This window comes from Myotis daubentonii, chromosome 7 (assembly GCF_963259705.1).
Source record: "Myotis daubentonii chromosome 7, mMyoDau2.1, whole genome shotgun sequence".
NCBI lineage: Eukaryota > Metazoa > Chordata > Mammalia > Chiroptera > Vespertilionidae > Myotis > Myotis daubentonii.
Genome location: NC_081846.1, coordinates 36,199,817 through 36,222,501, shown reverse-complemented (window position 1 = coordinate 36,222,501; position 22,685 = coordinate 36,199,817). Strand labels below are relative to the sequence as shown.

The 22,685-nt window shown below is 48.2% G+C and overlaps 1 protein-coding gene across 19 annotated transcripts in view; it reads left to right on the top strand.

Moving 5' to 3' along the window:
- The window catches only part of HDAC4 (histone deacetylase 4), a 239,045-nt gene that overhangs the window by 104,118 nt on the left and 112,242 nt on the right, over positions 1-22,685 (top strand). For 14 of the 19 annotated variants that reach the window (XR_009453787.1, XM_059703772.1, XM_059703754.1 and 11 more), the window contains one exon: positions 14,055-14,126. The exons of 4 other annotated variants lie outside the window; for them this stretch is intronic. Coding sequence is in view for 13 of the 15 variants with exons in the window: in XM_059703772.1 (XP_059559755.1) it covers positions 14,055-14,126 (72 nt within the window). In the remaining 2 variants the exon portion in view is untranslated. Of the gene's footprint in view, positions 1-14,054; positions 14,127-18,768; positions 18,792-22,685 lie in introns of those variants that run through there. One more of the 19 variants, XM_059703769.1, reaches the window with a different exon arrangement.

The following is a 22,685-nucleotide window of genomic DNA, read 5'->3' as shown; positions in this document are numbered from 1 at the left end:
AGGTTCAGGAACCTCAGGTTGTGATAACTTTGTAAATTGTTCAGCTCTGTGTTGTGGACATGGGTAGGCCCTGTGTTTTCCCAGGTGTGAAATTGGTTTTTGCCACAGGTGTCCCTGTTAATTCAGTGTGTCAGCCAAGCAGCACAGACTCAACTACTCTCATTTTCAGTTTCTCTTTTCTTACAGTTGAGTTAAAAGGCTGCCCTTCTTTCTCATTGTCTGTGGATATTTTAATGTAGATCAATCATAACTGAGTACCCACCTAAGGGTGCTCATTTTAATTACAGATTGCTTTCATGCCTAAGCAGTTGGACATAATCTGTCTGTACTGGTGTAATTGGTTATATAGATTAAGAAAGGCTGCTTTTTTTTTTTGGTGTAGTTTCTACAGATTTCCTTTGCTCCATTATTCTTCTACTCATTGTCACAAACGAATACACTGGGACATGATTGAATTTCATCTGATTTGAATATTGAAAAATATGAAATGAATGTGTTCCATTAATTATGATATCTCATGAGAAGCTGAAGACATGTCACCAATTCAGGTAGTCTGTAAAGCAGGTGACTTTGGGATAAAAATGTCATCAGGCTTCCACTCTGCTCCATGCAGTTCCAGGTGCACAGGACTCTTGCTGGGAGGCAAGGGTGTAGGGGCTGAGCCAGGGAACATCAAGCCAGGTTTGTTTATAGAGAACAGTTTGGAAAGTGAGAGTGCACATGTTTATGTGGAGAGCAGGGGAGAAATGATTTTATTTCTACTTCTTTTTTTAAATATATTTTATTGATTTTTTACAGAGAGGAAGGTAGAGAGATAGTCAGAAACATCGATGAGAGAGAAACACCGATCAGCTGCCTCCTGCACATCTCCCACTGGGGATATGCCCACAACCCAGGTACATGCCCTTGACCGGAATCGAACCTGGGACCTTTCAGTCCGCAGGCCGACGCTCTATCCACTGAGCCAAACTGGTTTCGGCATCTACTTCTTAATTCAAAGATTACTCCATTACAAAACAGGCGATAAGAAGAAATAGCCTATAAATTTGTATATATTTAAGAATATCAACACTAATAAAAGAGAAAAATGGTAATTGGCGTACGAGCTACCCTTTTCATTGGCTAATCAGGGCTATATGCAAATTAACTGCCAACTAAGATTGGCAGTTAACTGCCAACAAGATGGCGGTTAATTTGCATATGTAGGCACAATGCAGGGAGGCGAAAGGGAAAGCAGGAAGAAGCCCCCTGCCACTGACAGTGATCGGAAACCCAGGGGGGAGCTAAGAACTGGGGGGCAGGGCAAAGGCGGCCCTGGGGCCGCCTTTGCCCTGCCCCCCAGCCATGATCGGAGAATCAGGTGCCTTTTCCGCCCTGGCCAGTGATAGCAGGAAGTAGGGGTGGAGCCAGCGATGGGAGCTGGGCACGGTCGAAGCTGGCAGTCCCAGGAGCTAGGGGTCCCTTGCCTGGGCCTAAAGCGGAGCCCACGATCGCGGGGTCGCTGCAGCTGCGGGTCCCCGCTGCCCGGGCCGGACGCCTCAGCCAGAGGCGTCAGGCCTGGGCAAGGGGCCGATCCTGCAATTGGAGGGTGATGGGGGTCAACGCCTGAGGGCTCCCAGTATGTGAGAGGGGGCAGGCTGGGCTGAGGGACACTCCCCCCCACACACACCCAGTGCACGAATTTCGTGCACCGGGCCCCTAGTATATATATATGAAGGTTCAAAATTTGGAAAGGTTGTATGCTGTTTAATAAGCCATCCTGGGTATTTGGAAATAGTCTACCACTCTCCGGCCTCGTCTGGGCCAGCCTGTCCTTTAGAGAAGAAGAAGTGAGGCCCAGTGCATGCATAGACCTGTTGGCCTGTCCCCAAGGACTTGTGTGGGACATCAAAGCTTCCTGTTGTATTGCTCCTTCCTGTGTCTCTTGATTTTCCTTTAATTACTGCTGAAACCTGGGAAGTAATGCACCTGCTGATGGGAGTGAAAGTCAGAGGACCCACTTCCACACTTTGGTTTTCATGGCACATGGTCCTGCTGTTTGTGAGCAGGTCCTGTGAGCTAGGTGTCAGGTGGGGGGCTCACTCAGTGGCCTGATTTAATTCTTTTGGTCCTGTGAGGTGGACATGTCACCCATTTTACAGATGTGGAAAATGAGGCCAGGTCATTTATGTGAGGTCAGGGACAATTAGGAGTGGTTCTGGGCTCTGGCACTCACAGCTGAACCTCGGTGCCACCAGCTGCAGGTGCTGGACTCCTGAGTAGTCATGTGGAAGCCACAGGCTGAAAGAGTCAAAAGGACAGAAATTCATATCCTGTCACCGACATTAGCATAGTTAACATCTAACAGCAAATTGCTGCTCCTGCCAGTAGCTCTATTTTTAGAAGGTTAAAATAGAACATGATACAGTGTAATCACTGTATTTTTAGAAACTGAAGTTAGCATTGTATAAAAGTGGTTATAAAAGGAATAATGATCAGGTTTAGAGAGTCTGATTTGGGGGAAGCTGTGATCTGTAGAGTACATCCACACTGTGTGTAATGAAAATGTAAGAGTGACTTTTGCAGATTGCAGGCCTTTTCGGAGTAGTACCCAGGAAAGCTAGCTTTTTTGGAGGGAGGGGTGTGCCATGGAATTCTTGAGAAATAATGGTGATAAAGTGACCTTGAGCACACACGCAAGCTTCTGAGCACTTAGCATTGGGCACAGAGGGAGCACACGGTCTGGGCTCTAAGGAGGTGCCTGTGTGAAGCAGGTTGCAGTATCGTCATGCACACATCATGCCTGGGAGGCGGGAAGTCTCCCCACCAAGTCTGCTAAAATGCTAACAGCTGTGGCATTTGGGTAACGTGACTTGTATGTCCCCTCTCTTAAAATAAAAAGATTATTTAAAAATTTTAGCCGAAACCGGTTTGGCTCAGTGGATGGAGCGTCGGCCTGCGGACTGAGGGGTCCCAGGTTCGATTCCGGTCGGGGGCATGTGCCTGGGTTGCGGGCATATCCCCAGTGGGAGATGTGCAGGAGGCAGCTGATTGATGATTCTCTCTCATCGATGTTTCTGACTCTCTATCTCTCTCCCTTCCTCTCTGTGGAAAATCAATAAAATATATATTAAAAAAAAAATTTTAACAGAATAGATATAACTTTAAAAATAATATGCTGTGCCCTGACTGGTTTGGCTCAGTGGATAGAGCGTCAGCCTGCGGACTGAAGGGTCCCAGGTTCAATCCCGACCAAGGGCACGTACCTTGGTTGCAGGCACATTCCCAGTAGGGGCTGTGCAGGAGGCAGCTGATCGATGTTTCTCTCTCATCGATGTTTCTAACTCTCTATCCCTCTCCCTTCCTCTCTGTAAAAAATCAATAAAATATATTTATAATAACAATAATAATATGCTGTATATTATTAGGCAATACAAAAATAAAGGAAAACTAGAAATGATTTAAAGCTTCTGAAACAGAAGCTGCCCCTGTTGAAAGCCCTCTTCTGCTGGACTCTGGGTGGCTCTGGCTCTGGGGGAGAGTGGCGGGGCTCTTCAGACTGTTTGGCTGCACTTCTCTCTGCCTCAGGGCTGTAGGTGAACCCTGAGGTGCATGGTGGAGGGCCTGGCAGAGGAAGTTCTTCCCACGACCCAGGTCTGAGCAGCTCATCTCCTAGTGCAGTGGTTCTCACCTTCCTAATGCCGGGACCCTTTAATACAGTTCTTATGTTGTGGTGACCCCCAACCATAAAATTATTTTCGTTGCTACTTTATAACTGTAATTTTGCTACTGTTATGAATCGTAATGTAAATATCTGATATGCAGGATGTATTTAGGCGACCCCTGTGAAAGGGTCGTTTGACCCCCAAAGGGATCGCGACCCACAGGTTGAGAACCACTGTCCTAGTGTAATTCAGGGACGTCCTCTCTTGTCTTTTTTTTTGCCGAGACCTCTGGTAGCAGGGCCTTGCCGGGTATGGCAGTCCAGTGTCAGACTGCAGAAAGTGATCCTTCCTATCTGGGATGCGGGCAGGTGGATGGAGTATGATAGCTTCTAGGGAAGAAGCACTTTCCTAGACCCTTAAGGGCTGGTTCCCTTGAAATTCACTTCCCCTGGGAAAGGTTGAGATGTCAGGAGAGCCCAGTGTCATGTGTCACTGCTGATGGTGAGCACTGAAACTCTCAGACTTCTGGGTGCTTCCCCACCAGTGAGACAGTACCTCGGTTCTGTACCTACTGTTCCTGCCCCTAGATGAGCTGCTGGAGGGAGACTCCAGCCCCTGACAGCCCCCAAGCAGAAGATGGGGACAAGTAGCCCCTGTGCCAAGCTGCCCTGGTAAGACACAAGGGAGGCCAGGCAGTTTTGGGTCACACAGACATGCAACTTGTCCCATGGGCACAGTGTGGGGTTCATTGTCACCCTACTGGTTCTGGCGAGGCATTCCAGGGTCTTTGGGCACATCTTTGGGGCTGATACCTGGGTGCTGAGGATGAAATAGTGTTGTTATAGTACTTGCTCGTCTTCTCTAAGGTCTGTGGCCAGTCTGTGTCTCTGTTAGCACAGGGTTCCCAGAACCTGATGCCATGTGTCTAGAGCACACATGGCTCCTGACAGCATGTGTCAGAAACATGAAATTAAATCAGGGCATTTGATTGAACCAGGGGATGTCTGTGCACCATAACAGGAAATGTGTGGCAACTGCGATGTGGCAGGTGCTGCCACTAAGGGAGGTGCTCCAGATGAGGCTGCAGTCTGGAGCAGTGACCTTCCACGTGCACAGTGCCTCTGGGAAGGGAAACTAGTCTGCATCGGGGAGGAGGTGAAACCAGCACAAGGCACTGACCACATAGGTGAAACACACTCTCACCTCTGGGTGCTTTGTGCACTTGTTTCCTGGCAAAATTTCTGGGTGGAGTGTATACCATTTAATATTAAGTTCCCTCTTTTTCTCTTAGCAGCTCAGCTGCAGAGATTGATACATATTTTGAAGGTGAGGCCCTACCCAGGTTGGGCATCTGGGCAGTGGGAGTGAGGGCAGCAGTGAAGAGTGAGTTAAGGGGTGGGCGGGAAGCAGTGGCAGGGCCTATAAACTGGCAAAATGAGTGGAATAGCTAAACTGAAATACATACTATCTTGAATTTTGAACCATTGATAAATCTTGAACATTTTTTGTAATTTTTTTCCTGAGAAAGTCATAAAGTAACGAGAGGAGGTTTTAAGTTCCATTTACTCTTTCAGAATGAACAGGTCAGTGAGGCCTGCCTTCTGGGTTCCCAGCCTTTCCCCAGCAAACACACCACCTCTATCTTCACCTGGTTTTTCATACCTGGGTGAATGTCTTTGTTCTGCAGACCCATTTGTCATCCACCCAGAAGTCCCAAAAGACTCACCTTTACAATAGAGTCCACATTGGACCACATCTCCCAGCTCCATGGAGAGCATCCTCATCCTTACCTGGACCATGGAAACAGCCTTCACTCTTCTTTCTGCTTCCATTCTCCCTCTGTCCCCCAGCCCTGGGTCATGTTCTTTGTGGCAGCAGAAAGGAGCCTTCAGGATCAGTGGCCAGCCCAGGTCCTCTCACACTGTTCTGGCTCCTTGGCTCCTTCTACTGGAGTCCACAGCACTTGCTCTTCAGGGCCTTCCCCTTGCTGTCCCTGCCTACGACACTCTTGCTCAGGTGGTTTAGATGGCTCCTTCTTGCATGTCTTTCAGGTGTTTGATCAGATGTCACCTCTTCACAGGGCTCCCTCAATCACTTTATCTAAAGGAATGATCCCCAATCACATCCTACCCCCATGATTTCTACTCCCAGCATGAAACACACAGTTTGCTATGTGTGTGTGTCATGTCTTCACCAGTGGACGATTAGGGTGCCAGTCTTTACCCCCAGAATTATGACAATCACTCAATAACCAGTTCAGTAACATTTGTTGAATGAATGAATGATGTGATTTTGTAGGTAGAGTTGGCAGTATGGAGAGATAGACCTGCAGAGTTGGTCTGACCTTGATTATAATGACCTTCACCATTCCTCTTGCTAACTTTTTCATCTTTAAAATGGGGGCAATAATAGTACTTATACCATTTGTTTCCCTGGTGAGTACTAAGCACGCTATAACAGGAATAAACTCTTAGACAAGTGCCTGACCCATAATAAGTGCCCAGTACCAGTTAGCTGTTATTTCTGATTTAGAAAGTAAACTTTGTCGTTTTATTCTGGCAAGATATGGCCAGAATGTTAGTTTAGGAAAACTAAATATACTTTCAGTGACTTGGAGCAAATACTGTCCTAAAGAGTGATAGGAGAGAAAGCCTTTTGACCCCAGGTGACTGTTGGCTGTTGCAACAGCATGGTATCAGCAGACATTTGCCGATGTGACCTCTGGGGCTGAGTGTCCTGTGGGCTCCTGCTGCTGGCATTCTGCCTGGTGGCTTGAGGTCCCTCCATGGCCAGCATGGTCGAACATTTCCTGAGTGTGCTGGGTCTTGGTCACTTCTGAAACCTTGCATTAAAGGGAGAGGGCAGAGGCTCCTTTTTCTGTACGAAGGACAAGAATTGCCTCTGAGGCCAGTGTGGCTGGGGAAAGGGTGAGTAGGGTCCACACTGTTTCCATCTTGCCCGGCCTGCTGAGTTAGGGTGAAGCTTGACTGCTCTCTAGCCACACAGTTAGTATGCCTGCGTGGACTTGCTCCACATGGCTGTTTCTGGTTTATTGTTATGAGTTAGGGACTCATTTCTCTTGAGCTGCTTATTAATATGTACTTATGTTCTGGCTTCCTATCACTTAACCACAAGCACCTGTGAGCTAATTTTTAATGCTCATGGAAGTGGCTCATCCATCACGTGGAGGTAGTGCGACTCACATTTTCAGGAGATGCTGTGTCCCATCAGATGCCTTGGGCTACATTCTGTGTCCAGGCAGGATAGAGCAGTAGCATCACCGATGTGTGGGGGAGTGGAGAGGAGCTGATTTCGTGCCCTGCTCTTTATAGTATGTTCATTACACTGCTGGGCAGTTAAGAGGTGTTGGTTCAGAAAGCAGGACTCCTGCAGAACAGTGGTAGGTGCTAGGAAGGGTTTGCCTCCAGGTTTTCACAGACCCAGCTGTGAGCCTGAGCAGTGGGAGAAGCGGGTTATTCACAAGTAGATGTCAGAGCCGGCTTCAGTGTTGGTCTTATGGCTTGACTTTGGACCTTGCTGATTTCGCCCTAGGGAACCTGTGCAGAGGACAATTCTGAACTTCAGCGAGCCCTGTACAGATTCGGGGTGCTTTTTTGTGGTATTGCTATGTGATTTCTGTTGTCTGCTATTTCTCATACAGACTCAGAAACCTACAGAGTTTATATCTGAAGTTACTGTCCCCTCCTACACCTCTAGGGCTCCAAAACAGCTTTGGAATGACTCACCCGATTCAGTTGTCCCTGTGGGGCAGATGGACGTACTTTTAGGGGCTGGGACGGATCTGTTTTCAAAGGTGGCTGGACATTCTCTCCAGATTTGTCTATATCTCTTGTTAATAGTTGAGCTGGGCTGGCCCACTCAGTGAGAGCAGCTGAGAACGGTGGGTCTCCATGTTGTCTCACTCAGGGAGGAAGGAGCATGACAGACTGGTCCCAGAGGACCAGCTAAAAGACGTGCTGAGAAGCTCCCTCCAGGAAACGTTGCCTCTGACCATACAACAGAGCCAGCTTTGTCTGGCCTTCCAGAGCACTGCTGCCTGGACGCCAGCAATGCCCACCCGCCAAGCTGTTGACTCTGCTCAATCCTTGGTGTCCAAGCCCTGTTACTCTCTGGCTCAGTGTTATCCAGCTCTGTGGGGACAGGACAGACCCCACTGTGCCCTCAGACCGCTCTACCGATGTTCCTCCTTGCGGCCTGTGCCTTGAGCTGTTCTTTCCCCATTACTGAAGTTTTCTGGTTTGTGGATTGTATCTCAAATAGGTGTGGGTGAGGTAGCCTTTTCACTTTTGGAATTTTCCCAAAGAAAATTCCCAAGTAACCAGCTGTGATCTCCCTTGCCTGTGGTGTCTTCTTCACTGAGAGCCAGCCTTTCTGCTCATTGCCTCAGTGCTCTGCTGGGGCACTTGGACACTTGGCCCTGTCTGCCCTGACTGAGCCTCAGGTACGACACAGGAAACCTTGCTGGGTGTGACAGAAGCAGAGCAGGTGCCTGGGGAGGTCAGCCGCTGCATCATTCCATCCCCATGTGCCAGTGAAAGGGAAGATACAAAACTTTAGATGACAGTGTGATAAAACATCTTTGCAACCTACCTGGAGGTAGGTTGAACTTGACATAAAAAACTTAAGCTTTAACAGAAAGATTGATACCTGTGGTCTTAAATAAAGAGAAACCATCATTTTGGAGGTGATATCTGCAGTGTGTAATTGACAGAGGATTCCTCTGAAACAGTAAGAGAAAGACAACCCAATTAACAACAACAACAAAAATGGACGAAAGGCTTGAATTCAGATTACCAGTGAGCATGTAGAAAGATGCTTGGTCTCCTTGTCATCCCAGAGGCAAAATTAACTTCAGATGCCTCTTCCTCCCCTCCTGGGTGGGACTGGGTAGTGTATGGGGGGCTGTTCCCCATAATTCCCCCCCCCCCATCCCATCTCTCACATGTGTGTGTCTCATGGACTGCCTTTATTGGTCCAAGAAACATAATGTTCCTGCTGGCAGTAAAATGCAGATGCTCTGTAATTATCTATAATAATGAAAGCATAATATGCTTAGATTGGACAGCCGAACAACCTTTGGGACATCCTTCTGGACGACCTTCCGGACAAAGCCTGGGTTTCGAGGGCCGAGGCAAGCTGCCACGGCTGTGAGGGCCAAGCCCCTTGCAGGAGTTTCATACATCAGGCCTCTAGTGTAATTTATACTTCTATCATGAAGGGGGTGGGGCCACCTTCTTCTTCAGTGTCTGAAGGTTTTGCCTTGGCTTTTTCATCCCATAGATTACGTGGGAGTTGTTACAGAAATTGCTTCAGTCCACATTATTTGAGTCCCCGCTGGTTGACTATGCCTGGTCTGACCCGAATGCCCATGCCCTTCATAGGGGGCAGTTGAGTTGTCTCTGGGTGGGCAGCTGTGCAGGTTTCACAGTGCAGCTGGGGCCGGGGGCCTCCCTGGACCGGTATCTCTGGCACTTGCCCAACTTTGTCAGTGGGTTCCATTGAAGGCCCTGTGAACTCTTTCTGTTCTTTAGAAATTTTGGAAACTTGGACCTGAAAAGTGAAAGAGGGCATGAATCATAACTGGTATGTGCTTTCATCCCTCCCAACCCCTTTCTTCTCTCTTTTTTTCCTAGTGTTGTCTGTCTTTTCCTGCTTTCTTCCTCTTTAGCACAGGTTCCTTAGGGTGAAGCCCTAAGTTGCTGGTACAGGTTCTGATGAGTGAGCTTTTGCCCCAGATCCAGTTCAGGCTTGGGACTGGTCTAGATGAGACCATGCTGGGATCTGGGGGTGCCAACTTCATGATCTTGGGCACAGAGCTCAGCCCTGCTGGGCCCTTTCCCCATGAGTTAAATGTGGGAGCAGGCCAGGTGAGTTGAGAGTGATGTTCCTTTTTCTCCAAAGGCCATGATTCCTGTTAGAGACCTCGGTGCTTATCACTCAAGGTAGAGTTCTGAAAGCCATCTGTGCTGCCCCTTGGGATGACACTGAGTTACAGCAGGCAGTTATTTTTAAGCTAGAGCCTGTAATCTTGAAACAGACCCTGCTGTTTCTTTCTGAGTGTGGTCCTGTCAGCTCCCGGTACACACGTGACTGTGCTCTTTGCACACCCATGGTGAATCACATTGTGAGGGGACTTGGAGGACATGCATGCTCCCCACTTCTGTTTTCTGCATGTGTGCTCCTCTTTCAGCTCCATGAGCTAATTAAGTAGCCATTTGCAGACATGAAATACCACAGTCCCATCCAATGGGTTTCCAGATTAGATTCTCCCATGGAGGCAGACCAGGGAGAAAACCTGCCTGCAGTGGGTGTTTCAGGGTCCAAGAGGAAGTAGGACTTTGATTGCTTTCTTCCTGTTAAATGTTAGGTTCTTACCGCTGCTTCCTCCTAAAGCTTAGAACTTTCAGCAAAGGACGTAAATATGGAAATTATGCCTAATCCTCATTTCAGCTCACTCTGAAACGTGCTGTCTGAAGCAACATAGCATTAAGGTGCAAGCCTGCATGGGCTCGTGGACCAGTGTGTCTCCATGGGCACTGGCCTGTACCTGTGTGGTTGTATTTCCACTGTTTGCTGTTTCTTCCTGGCAAAGTGTGTGTTTTGCCTTTTGGCTACCTGGTTACATGCTGGCAATGCACTTAGATCTGGGTTCTGAACTGTCATCTCAGCCTTTGCAGCCTCTGCCCCTCAAATGTGGTTTCCCTTTGTCCCAGGATTTGGTCCCAGCTGCACATCCTGAAGTCTCTTTCATGGGAACTGAGATATGGAACTGGATTTGTCAGGCCTTTGCTTGGATATGTCACCAGCTCTGGTCCCTGTGCTGCTTTACTCCAACTTTCTTACCTTACTGCTATGGCATTTGTGTGGCACGTCACTTGCACACATAGGGTGCTGCTGTAAGTATTACGTGGAGTTGGGACGTCTTTTCTTTGTAATTAGATTTGAATCCTCCAAGACTAGGGGAGGACCGACATGCCTCTGTGTTCCCAAGCTGAGTCTTTGCCATGTGATCAGGTTCTTACCAACCACATGCCCGGGTCACACACCCAGGACTTAGTCTGGGCACCTGAACCAGGTAATTGCAGGATTCTGGGGCCAGTATTGGAGGCAGTGTTGCTTGTCTGTGTCTTGTGTCCCAATGTCCAGTCTGTTCTTGGTGGCCCTCATTGTTTGCTTCTGCTCAGAGACATCTCCCAGGCACTCTGTGCTGTTGAGTTCCATGAGGCCTGCCTATCAGGTCTGTCACTTGCCTTCTTTGAAAGCACCTGTTTTTGGCTTTTTGTCTCCCTCCTTTAGTGATGAGGTCACAGCTTCTGCTTATGGTGTCCTGCTGAATGAGTGACTTGGGAGGAGCCGAGGGCAGGATGTTTAGCTGTCAAGGGCTCATGCTGCTGCCCTGCCTTCTGCTGCAAGTGTCTGGTGACAGGCCTCTCTGCTTGCCCCTCTGCAGTGCCTGTGTTTGTGAGTGTGGTCCTGTCAGCTCCCGGTACACACGTGACTGTGCTCTTTGCGCACCCATGGTGAAGCACATTGAGTGTTTAGACCCTCCTGCTGTTCGTAGGCAGTTTCACACAGTAGCTCCTTTCTGGAGAGGCAGGGCACCTTAATAGTAACCTAATGCTAGCCCTGAACACTTTCCTACTAGATCTAAGTCAGACTTTATTCCGCAAGGATGTGGAACAGTCAGGGTTAGGCCTTGAGTGTACAGGTTGCCTCTATGTCAGCCAGCCCAGCCTGTCTGTGTATTGAGCACAGGCACAGTCCCTCTCCCTGACACCGTGCGCTTTGCTCAGCTTCAGTTTACGTATGGAATCTGTCATGCTCTTATCCAGTGGCACTGTTTTGTGGGCTGCCAGCTAGTTCACGCATACGATTATTTTCTGGTGACTCAGTACGCCATACCCTAGGCCCGTGGTCGGCAAACCGCGGCTCGCGAGCCACATGCAGCTCTTTGGCCCCTTGAGTGTGGCTCTTCCACAAAATACCACGTCCGGGTGCACACGTACAGTGTGATTGAAACTTTGTGGCCCATGCGCAGAAGTCGGTATTTTGTGGAAGAGCCACGCTCAAGGGGCCAAAGAGCCACATGTGGCTCACGAGCCGCAGTTTGCCGACCACTGCCTTAGGCCAATGCCCGGAAATGTGGTGGGTGAGCCAAGACTCAGCCCAGCCATACAGTGATTTAAACTACACGGTGAAGCTTTTGAATACTCTGATACTGCATGCCTTTAACTTACACTTGGGATTGATTGCATGGAGGTTTAATGCATCTTCCAGCTTTAGTGTGGGTGGGGGAACGTATTATTAGGCATCATTTATTCATGTGGCGAGCATTGAGATCTTTAGGCCTGGGGCAGAGAGTAGCTTCATCCCGCATCGTGGAAGGTCTGTACTGAGCTGGATGCTGCCCTGTGCCATGGACTGCAGTGTGAAATGAGGACATTGGCTGGCGTCGGGGTGTCTTAACTGCTTCTGGTTTTAGCGTTTCACTCAGATGGAAGCTGAGGGTGGACATTGAGGAGTTGAGTGGAGGAGGACGCTTTAGGGACGTGTATTGGCCAATGGAGCCAGAGAGAATAGCCCTTGCGTTCTCAGAGCCCAGCTGTGGAGCCCTGTACAGGTGGTACCTCCCAGCACCTGCTCTGACCCCGCCCATCCAGGAGCTGCAGCTGGACAGGTTTTCAGAAGTACCTTTTGGTGTTTCTGAAGTGTTCACAGTGGGTTAAAAGTCAGAATATGTATATACTTTCCTGAATTTTTCAGTTTTTTAAATGAATCACTCCATTTATAAATGAAATCAATTTCACCTACTTCTTTTCAGGAGAAAGGTTTGAGACCCATTTCCCATCACTGTCTCGAGGTGTCCGTGTGAATGGCAATAAAGGTGCTCACAGCCTTAGGTTTACAGTTCTGTGGTCAGGCCAGCTCGGGGTGGTTGTGCTCCAGGAGAAAAGCCTCAGTAGTTGGGCCTGGTGGCCTCAGTGGCCTGCCTCCATCCTTCTCTTGACTCAGGGAGCACAGACTGTCTTAACCCTCTAATATGCTGTTTTCTTATAACTATTGTGGTATCTTCACATGGCCAGAATTGGGGAGAGGGTGCTGACTGTGGGAGAGACTACAAATACCAGCATTTGGTTCTCTGAGCTGCCCAGGAACTGCTGTCCCTGCGGGTGCACAGTCAGAGCTGCCTCATCCCTCTCCTGTGGTGCAGTGCTGAGGGGCTCATGCAGGCCATAACAGAGGGCAATTTGGGGGCCTCACATGCCTTGCCCCCTTCCTCAGATGGTCTTTTCAGCTCTTGGGAGCACCTTTTTAGCCCTTCTTGGGTCACTAATTTTGTCCTTAGATTTTTAACATCTCCAAAGACACACATGGGAGTTGTATAACACAAAATGTGAAGGCTGCACAATATGTTACCCATTTTGGATACAAAGCAAGGTTTTATGACAGAGTCAGTAGACCTGAAGTTCCTTGTTTTTGTCACGATTGAAAGTCTGCCTAAGGGACCTGATGGCTGCTCTGTGCAACTTGTGTTTTCTACCTTAAGTTGGTAAGAAAAGTACCTTCCACACCGTCATGGATAAGGACATGCCTCTCACGCAGGCCATTTGACACATTTTTCAGGAGCTAATTTTAAAGAAGCGTGATTCCTGGAAGTTTTGCTAGTTTTCTTTCTTTTCTCTCTGAGACAATGTGGAAAGTCTCAGGCTGTCTACATGCGGCCTTCTACAAGCTTGGGTGGTGGACAGTCTCTGGACCCAGCTCCACAGTAGCCGGAACACATAGACACCATTCCTAAAGACAGTCCAAGTCTAAAAGGGGATGCAACAGAAACCATCTCTTAAAAATTGTCAGTTCCTGGCCAGGTATTTTTTCTAAAAGGTTTGTGTCTTCATCTGTTTCCTTGATTATCCCGCCCACATACCCACCACTGCTTTAAGCTAAGCTGCCTCCTGGGGGCTGTTTCCCTCAATAGGCAGGCCATTTGTTAGTGATGGGCAAGAATGAGTAGCTCTTCTGTTGTTATTGTCTTTATGCTTGTGGTCTCTGCAGGAAGGCTGACTTCTGATAAACACAAGTAGGTATAATGTGGTTGCTGACGAAGTAAACCAAACAGCTAAGCCAGATTTTTGGCCAGAAATTGGTGTTTGTCAGTTTGGTAGCTTCACTTGGGGACTATTTTGGTTATTCTACCGAGGGTCTTTTATTTCCTGATTCAGCAAATAAAAATGACCCATGATGGAATAAAATCTGTTATCTCTAAAGTAAGAAGGACACACATACATTATCATTGTTTTCGAGGATTTGCTTCGTGGAGGTTCTGAACATAAAGTGTTCTCATTGAAATTCAAGCAGTTTCTGAAGCCAAACACTTTCTCTGTCCTGCAGATGGACTTTCTGGCCGAGACCAGCCCGTGGAGCTGCTAAACCCGGCCCGTGTGAACCATATGTCCAGCACCGGTAAGTCAGCGCTCCCAGGCCTGGGGCCCGGCACACCTGAAGGCTGTTTTGAGGCTCCACTTTCCTGGGAGAGCACGGAGAGAAAGGATTGGAGTTACCAGCTCTATGAAGCTGGGGGACTTTTTTTCTGGGGTAAAATAGGCTGCCTGTCCTGGGAATGAAATGGGCACTGACTGGATGTTACTTGAGTGGCAGAGATGGGCCATCCTCTCTGCTGCAGTGCCAGAGGCTGTATCTGAGCTGGAGCTGGGGCCATAAGTTCCATGCCAGGGGAGGCCACAGGGCCACTGGCAGTGACTGTGGCCCCAGCCTTTCTAGAGGTGAACTGAGTCCATGACATTGTTTCCTAAGCCCTTTTGATTTCCTTTTTTTAACAAAAAAGCTTCAACTGTGATTATAAATCTTTCAGTCCATATATGATATTTCTAAATTGTATGCTTTTAGCAAAGTTTCCCAAGTTTACATGGCCGTGGAAATTTTTTTCTTTCCGTTTTCTGTAAAACATCTCTCCCCGTGTGGTGTCCTGCAGGGTTTCAGCTCAGAGTGGGTACTGTTTGTTCTTCACAGTCCACTTGGCCTTACTGAAAAGAAAACTAACCTACTGAAGTCCTGGGGTGTGAGTGAGCTATTGTCACCCCGTCATGTACATGCTCAGCCAGGGCTTTGAGGGCAGTGCTGCTGGACCCTTGCCCTTGCCGTGTCCTGAAGGCCTCTGTCTCTGTGGTTTTTGCTCTGTGGCTCCTCCTGGACCCAGGCTTCCTGTGGCCCCTCTGCACACTCCCTCTGTGAGCAGGGCTGGCTGGGACAGGGAGGTGGCAGACCCTTCCTTGGCCCTGGCCCCCATCAGAAGCACATATTCATGGCCTCATCTTCCCCAGGCCCCTGAAAAAGAAGCCAAAGCTTTCAGCAAGGCTGCGAGTGTCAAAGGAGAGGTTTCCCTCTGTGCAGGGCGATGCTGAGGTCTGCCAAGCTCGCCGTTGGCCTTTCCTCAAGCACAGACCTAGGCTGTTTCTCTGCAGTGCTCCTCGAAGGCGCTGGTTCCAGGGCACAGCGCTTGGGCCCTGCAGGGGTGCTGGTCTCCTCTCTTCTATACTCCCATCTGTATCCTCCCTACCTACCAAGCAGTGTACTTTTTACCTCAGGACCTGGGGTGGGAGGTGCTTTCAGATGGCTGATGAAGTTGCTCGCTTTAGCAATGCTGATTCCCACTCTCTGTGTTTCCTTTGTTTAAACACTGAGTCCTTGTGCACTTGGGCATTTTGAGACAACTTCCTGGTGCCCACCAGGTGTGGGAGGAAGGAAGATTTTCAGTGGCTGTACAGACCATGAGAAGGTGGTAAATGTGGGTCGTGTTCATGTGAGCCGGAAGAGACGGGCTTCAAATGGACCTTCTGGTTTGGGAAGCAGTCCCGCTGGCTGAGATCTGATGTGGGGCCAACTCCCACTTCCTGTGGAGACAGACCTTGGACTTCAGTTTGGGCAGAGGGGTTAATTCTCATTCTTCCCCTTCCCCTTAACTTCTTATATGTGAATATCCTTCTGTTCCTATTGCTCTCTTTCCTTGTTTTATTAAACTTTTAAAATTATAAACTAGTGCTATCATAAAAGAGGGGAAACATACTAGTATAATCATGTGTGTACAACTGTATTATAACAGATATCCGATTATTATTACTTTTAAGATAGCATCTATTTCCTGGGTTTTGAAGAAGTGAATGGCACATCATGGACAAGGCTACACTCTTTCTCCCTTCCTAGAGGTCGTTCGTTGTTTTCCTTCTCTGTGGGGACTTGAGGCACAGACATGGTGGCTGGGTGGGTGTCCTGTGGAAGCCAAGTCATCAGCTCAGAGTTAGGTGGGGAGAGATGCTGAGTTTGGGGATAAGAGAAAGTGACAGACGGTCACCTACGAGAGCTGACATGTTCGGGATTACATGCCACCTGTGTTGTGTGCTGGGATTATAGGGGACTTTAAAACAGTTAAGTCATTTGTTTCTGAATCATATTTTTTTAAGTAAAATACATTTTTTCTTAATTATAAAAGTAACCATGTTTATAATAGAAAAGAGTCATTATACCGAATGTGTGGGATGTTGGTTTCTAGAACGGAAAGACAATCTTGAGACAGTGTAGACACTCACCAGCCTGATTGAGTGAGGGGTTCCAGGAGGAGGCTGGGCTGTCCAGGACACTGTGGAGGAGAACAGAGCCTCAGTGGCAGCAGGATGCATACCAGAGGCGCTGCTGTAACCAGACAGCAGGCTGGAGGTTCCATCCATCCTTTCACTGATCCTTACAGCAGCTTTGCTGGAAGGAAGGCGGGCTCCTTCCAGGCACATAAAGTATGGGGCGGGGACCCATCTCTGCTTTCCAGGTGTGCTTCTGGTGAAAGACAGCTTAGAACATGGTCTGAGCCTTGGCACCAGAAGGGGACGTGGTGGCTGACTCTCGGATGGGCTGCACCAGAGAAGAGTATCTTGTGCAGATTGCTCAGGTCCAACACGGAGGTCCAGTGCTCTCCACACATGTTCCCGTTAACTCCTGCTCCTGTCAGAGTTCAAGCTCTAAAACGAAGGTGGAATTTTTAAAAGAAAATTCTGGAATCTCAAAGAAACTACAGAAACTCTAGAGAACTTATCCAAACTAATTTTTAAAAAGTGAGGTCTGGCTTTAGCCATGGATTCCCAAATCTTACAGGGTATTTGACCACCACTCTGTCAAAGGGGTTATTGAATTTGTTGACATTCCTGTTGAGTTTTGGAACAGGTACTGTTTGAGGTTAGCTGGCTTCAGGAGCCTTTGTCGCCTCCCAGGCATGTTTTGCTGTTGTTTGGTTTGCTGAGGGCCTGCACACAGGTACAGATAGGAGACCTGTGGCCTCAGGGAAAGCTTGGACAGTCTTCCTCCATTGTCCTGGAAGCTATTAATATACCTAGTAAACAGATGCCCTAGGGACAGAACCTTAGCTGGAAGCTTTTCACTTGATACTCCTGGGGTTCTGGATGGGGCACAATAGAGGATTAATGGCCACCTTTGGTGGCTTCTAAGGGCTTCTCCTGCTGAAGTACCGGGCAGGAGTGGTGGGAAGGAGAGAGCTCTCTCTGGTTTCCTCGTTTTGGTGCCAGGCTTGACTCCCTGAGCTGTCATCTTCTAGCTGAAGGATCTGTCACTCAGTAAAGAGCTTCATGCAGTGGGGGCTTTTGGGCACACAGTAGGAGGCTTGCAGGTGAGGTGAACACACAGTACATGTCTGCAGACTGAATGAGCATGTGCACCAGGGTGACAGGTTGTCTGTGGTGCTTTCCTTTCTGCTCATTTGTTTTAAATTTTGGAGTAAAAATGAAACACAGAACAAAAAGATATCAAAGTAAAATCTAGCTATCTGAAAAACTGGAAAACAGTTCACGCAGTTTGATTTACTTAAACGAATGTTGATAATGTTCCCTTTCCCTCCACTGAGTTTGCCAGAGGGGCTCTGTGAGCAGCCATGACTTATAGACTGGTTTATGAGTGTGTGGCGCACATACTGTAAAACCTGAGTGTAATTATAGCTTTGTCTGTGGAGGGTGCATTCATGAGTTTTTGGAAATGCCTCATCCACTTTGGGGAACAGGTGAACTTATAGGCAAGGACAGCTCTAGACCAGAGGGTGCTGCTCGACTGCCACCCGGTTCATTGGGTGTGGTGCTGAAGAACCCTCAGATCCCAATTTCCCCTCACCATTGAAGGTTCATCACCACTCAGGGTCTGTAAAAGGTGTGACCTTTCGAGCCTACGCGTGTCAAACACCTCTTGCCTGGCCCTTCCTCCTGATCGAGAGCTCCTACAGGCAGTTGCTGTGTCTGGAAGCTCTGTGGTGCCAAGAGCAGTCTCTCTCCTGTGGCACAAAGGTAAACTATATCTTTCTGCCCCATTTCTCCCCTCCTAGCTCCATTGGGGAATGCTCCATTTCCCCCCACCTACACGCCACCCTTGGTCTGTGAATGAAGAGTCAGGGTTGGGCCTAGCTGAGCTGTGGCAAGGCCAGGGAGCCAGTAGACCTAGGGAAACAGGGTCCACCTGCCTCTGATTGGTTGCATGGCTTTGAGCAGGTGGCCTGTCCTCTGAGCCTGGGTGCCTCTCTAGCATCTGGTGGCTGCTCGGCCTGGCAGAGGCCTTAGGTGACCAGGAAGCAAAGCAGGTGTCCGTAGCTGTGCAAAGCTTTCCCCTCTTGTGTTTCTGGTGCCCTCTGGTCTGCCCGTCCCAGCTGCTGGCTCTGCTGCTTTCTCCAGTGTGACACTCTCTCCCCCCTTCCCTTCGCCAGCCCAGAAGCCTTTGTGATGACACCTAGGACTCACTATTTAAAATGAAGCAAACGCTGGGCAGTGCAGGGAAGCCCAGCACCGACATAGTGCTTAGAGTTCTGTTGAGAGCCCCCCAGGAGGCTTCCGTCCACTTCGCTCTTCTCTCTGCTCTGTCCTGTGAAGTTACAGGCGTGCTGCTTTCTTAGTCAAGCACCTGAACCTACTGAATAGTTAATGTAGATGTTCCTACAGGCTAGAAACCCCCTTGTGTCTGCTGCCCGGGTGCAGGGCGTCATTCACTACCTGGACGTGACACCTGGCCGACTGCAGTCTTCCTCCTGATGACTGCTCTCCTGGTGGACGGGCCAGCGAAGAGGCCAAGGTGACTGCAGGTGGCGGGGATAGGTGTGTTTGCTGGGTGCCACCAGCTCTCAATCCAGTCCCTGTCCTTCGCTGAGGGGTGGTGACCTCAGCATAGCTGTGAAGTGAATGACATTTGCCCTCTGGCAGTGACCCTAAGGTCTGACCCAATGGTCCTTTTAAGTCCTCTTGGGACATTTGAAAGTTCTACCTGATTATTAGGTGGAGGAAAGGATGTTTTGAATTCTGTTTTGTTTGTGCCTTACAGGGGCCCCCGATGGACAGAATGTGTCCAGGGTGTGCATCATTGTGACACCAATTGTGGGGAAAGTGCGCTTTTCCTTTTTATTTATCCCCTCTTTCATTACCAGCGTTGTGTCCTACACTTGAGGGCTATGGGGTGTGCATGAAATGTCCCTGGAAGCAGCGACTCTGGAAAGTCTAAATGTGTGTCCAGCCAGGAGTAGGGAGAGATGTTAACTCTTGTCCCTGTTCTCTTGGCATTGTCCAATTGAGACGATTTTCGTTTTCTGTGGTCATATTAACGTTTCAGTCACACCCACAACCTGCCATCTAGGAGGTTAAAGTGTCATCTTTTTGGGAAAGGTCCCTGTTTCTGAAGCCTTCCAGCAGTGGGTTCTGTTTGATGATTGTTGTTTTTTAAATGAGATATTTAGAAGTGTTTTTTATCTGAAGGTATGAAGTTTTTCAAGTAATCTTTTTGCTATTGAATTATAGTTCACTATATTATGGTTGGGAGTGACTAAGCCTTTGAATTTGTTGAGACTTGCTTTGTGGCCATTTTTTATGAATCTTCATCATGTGTGTGAGTGAGTTGAGTTCTCCAGTTTAATGCTGGGCCCTAAATATGCTCATTAATTCATTCATTGTTGTAGTAAATTATGCAGAACATCAGATGTGAGAAGGTGATAAGGGCTATGGAGAAAAAAGCAACTGGGACAGATGGAATTCTTATGTGGTCGGTTCCTGCGATTTTAAATGAAGTGGCCAAGGGAGGCCTCACTGTTGATCCATCAGGCTCATTTGTTTATTCCTTTCTCCAGTCATTCCTTCACCCAGTCAGTCATTCATTCATTCATTCACTCAGTCATTTATGGCAGTTGGGCCTTCTGGGTGCCAGTTACTGCCCTTGGCACACATAGACTTATGAATGAAACATCCCCAAGTTTGTGGAGCTCATGTTGAACCAGGGGAAGAGGACATTGAATAAATACAATTAGTAGACTGTGGCAAGGAAGCAGGGTTGGGGGAGGTGGCAGAGAAGGAGCTGTAGTTCGGGTCCGGCAGGGGCAAGGTGCCTAGGACAGTCAGGAGGCAGGAGAGGAGTATGAGCATGTGACTGGTGAATCCCTGCTCCAGGCTCTGGCTGGTCACAGAGGGACATGCAGGCCATCTTCAGCAATGAGACTTTTGTTGTGAGTGAAGGGTCACTCCCCTTTGAGTGAATGGGGAGCTCCTAGAGGTTCTGAGTGGAGTGACCCACCAGCCTTGTGCTACAGAGAATGACTGCTGGACACATGGGGCAGGGGAGGGACAGGAAGCCTGGTGGAGACAGTGGTGAGAACCAATGTGATTCTACACATCTTAGATAGGATTCACGGAGGCTGTAGGTAGGCTGGGAGGGAAACCCTCGGGCAGTGACTAGAATTTGAGATTGGAGCATCTGGAGGCGGAGTTGCCATGAATCACAGTGGAGAACATGGATGAAGCTGGCCTTGGGGGGAGGTGAGGGCTAGTGTTGGACATGTGGATTGTTGAAAAGTTATGCCCATTAGTGATGCTGAGTAGGCAGGTGTGAACATGCGCCCCAACTTGGGAGGAGGGCCGAGGCAAGGGTCTTAACATTAGGAGTCGGTGGCATAAAGATGGTATGGAAATGAAATCTGCCAAGGAAACAGACCTCCATGCAACATCTATAAGTTAGACATTGTGTATAATTTTTAAAAAAAGATAATGATTAGAGTTACCAATGTGTTTTCTACCAACTCATACTTTATAGAGTCTCACTGTTTCTCAGCAGAGGTATCTTGTCCGGATCTCTTGTTTTGTGTGTCCACCTGTAGAAGCAACCCCATACCTGAGGTGGGAGAGCTCAGCCTCATAGCCCTGGATCACTGATAATTACAGTGGTGATGGCAATAAGGACAGCAATGGTCCCTCCAAGTGCTGCCCGCCCCGTATTTGTTTAGCACTTTATGTTCTCCGTCCTTCCATTCTTCTTGAGGGGCCTGCAGGGTGGGTATCTGAGGCTGCTAGAGGCCAGGTAACTTTACCAAGCTTACACAGTGAATTTTAAACAAGTGTCCCAGGTGTTTCTTCTAGACTGAACCCTACCCCCGTTCCCCCACCCCAACACACACTGCAGTCCCACATTTTCAACTGCCTGTTGGATTTTCCTACACCCTACCCACCTCTACCTTCCTCCTGACCGCCACCCCCCCCCCCCCCCATGACCAACCAAGTTCTTGAAAGAAGCTGCTTTCCCTATTGGACATTTGAGGTCCAGCAGGGCAAGTTGGTTTCCAGAAAGCCCAGGTGGAATGCTTGTTGCTGGCCAGGAGGGCAGCCGCATCCCCACCCCGCACTGGAAGAGGCCAGCTTCCCAAGAAATGCAGCGCTGCTTCAGGTTGGCCTCTTTGCTGCCCTGTCTTCTCTCTCCACCAAGTGGAAGAAACACCTTCTATTTTTAAATATTTCAGCTGTTACTATTAAGTAATATTGGTTCCTACTACAACCCAGCTGTTAGGTAAAATACATAACCAAACGTTTGGAGGTTGCTAAGAAGGAAATTCTGAAATCCATCTTTTGTATTATGTAAACTTGACCTTATGTAACTGAAGTGGCAAGGACAATTGCACAGGAGATTTGTGGCCTTCCTAGACCACTGGAACTATTTTAATTTTTAGATAATGTATTCTTATCCAGTGAGTTTAGGGCAATCAAAACGGCTTTCAGAGAGTAACTTAGAGGTGTGAGCACAGCTAAGCCCAGGTAAGGGGCTGCAGGGGTGGGAGCAGATGTTTCAGTGGGTGTGACCAGATTTAAATCCACGGGTCAATACTTACTGGCTGCTGCCCTGGGCGAACTGCTAACAACTCACCAGCCTGGGTTTTCCCACCTGTGGTCTGTCTGGTCACTGCTTTCTGGGCTGTGAGGACTGAAGTCAGTAATACAGTGTAGCTCTTATACAAAGTGCTGAGTAGTAGAACATTAGGTTTCTTTTTATGCTTCTATCTTATTGCCTTTGCATTGTAATTGTATAACATTTAGAGTTCTTGTCCAGTAATACCTTATTTATAAAGGTATGATAGTAAAGTCCCACCTGGATTGCTCTGTCACTTATTTCTGGAGGTCAGGCTCGTTTTTTAGTCAGCTGAGAACTTAGAGCAGGTTTCACCATTTTGGGTTCTATTTATAGTTTCTGGGAAATACATTTGTGCACTTTCTGAAAGCCAAGTTCCCCACTGTGTGCCAGGATTTTATTACAGCTGTTGCTCAATTTGAGCTTGCAGATATTTCCAAAACACAGTGTTTCTTCTTAAGGTTTACAAAAAAATTAGAAACATTAAAAGGGTTTTAAAGAGCTTTAAGGGTGGTTCCGAACTCAGGAATGGGAGATCTAGCACTTGCTTCATCAGTCCATTCATGGTACAGGGTGCATGCAGATGACTCTGTTCCCTCAGATTGACCTCAGCATGTCCAGCCACACACAGGAGTGTTTGCTTCTATCTTACTGCCTTTGCATTGTAATTGTATAACATTAGAGTTCTTGTCCAGTAATACCTTATTTATAAAGGTATGATAGCAAAGTCCCACGTGATGCCATGACAACACCAGAGCTGTCCTGAAAGTGGGAGAATTAAAGTATGATGCTGCACACGTCTCTGAGCTGGAG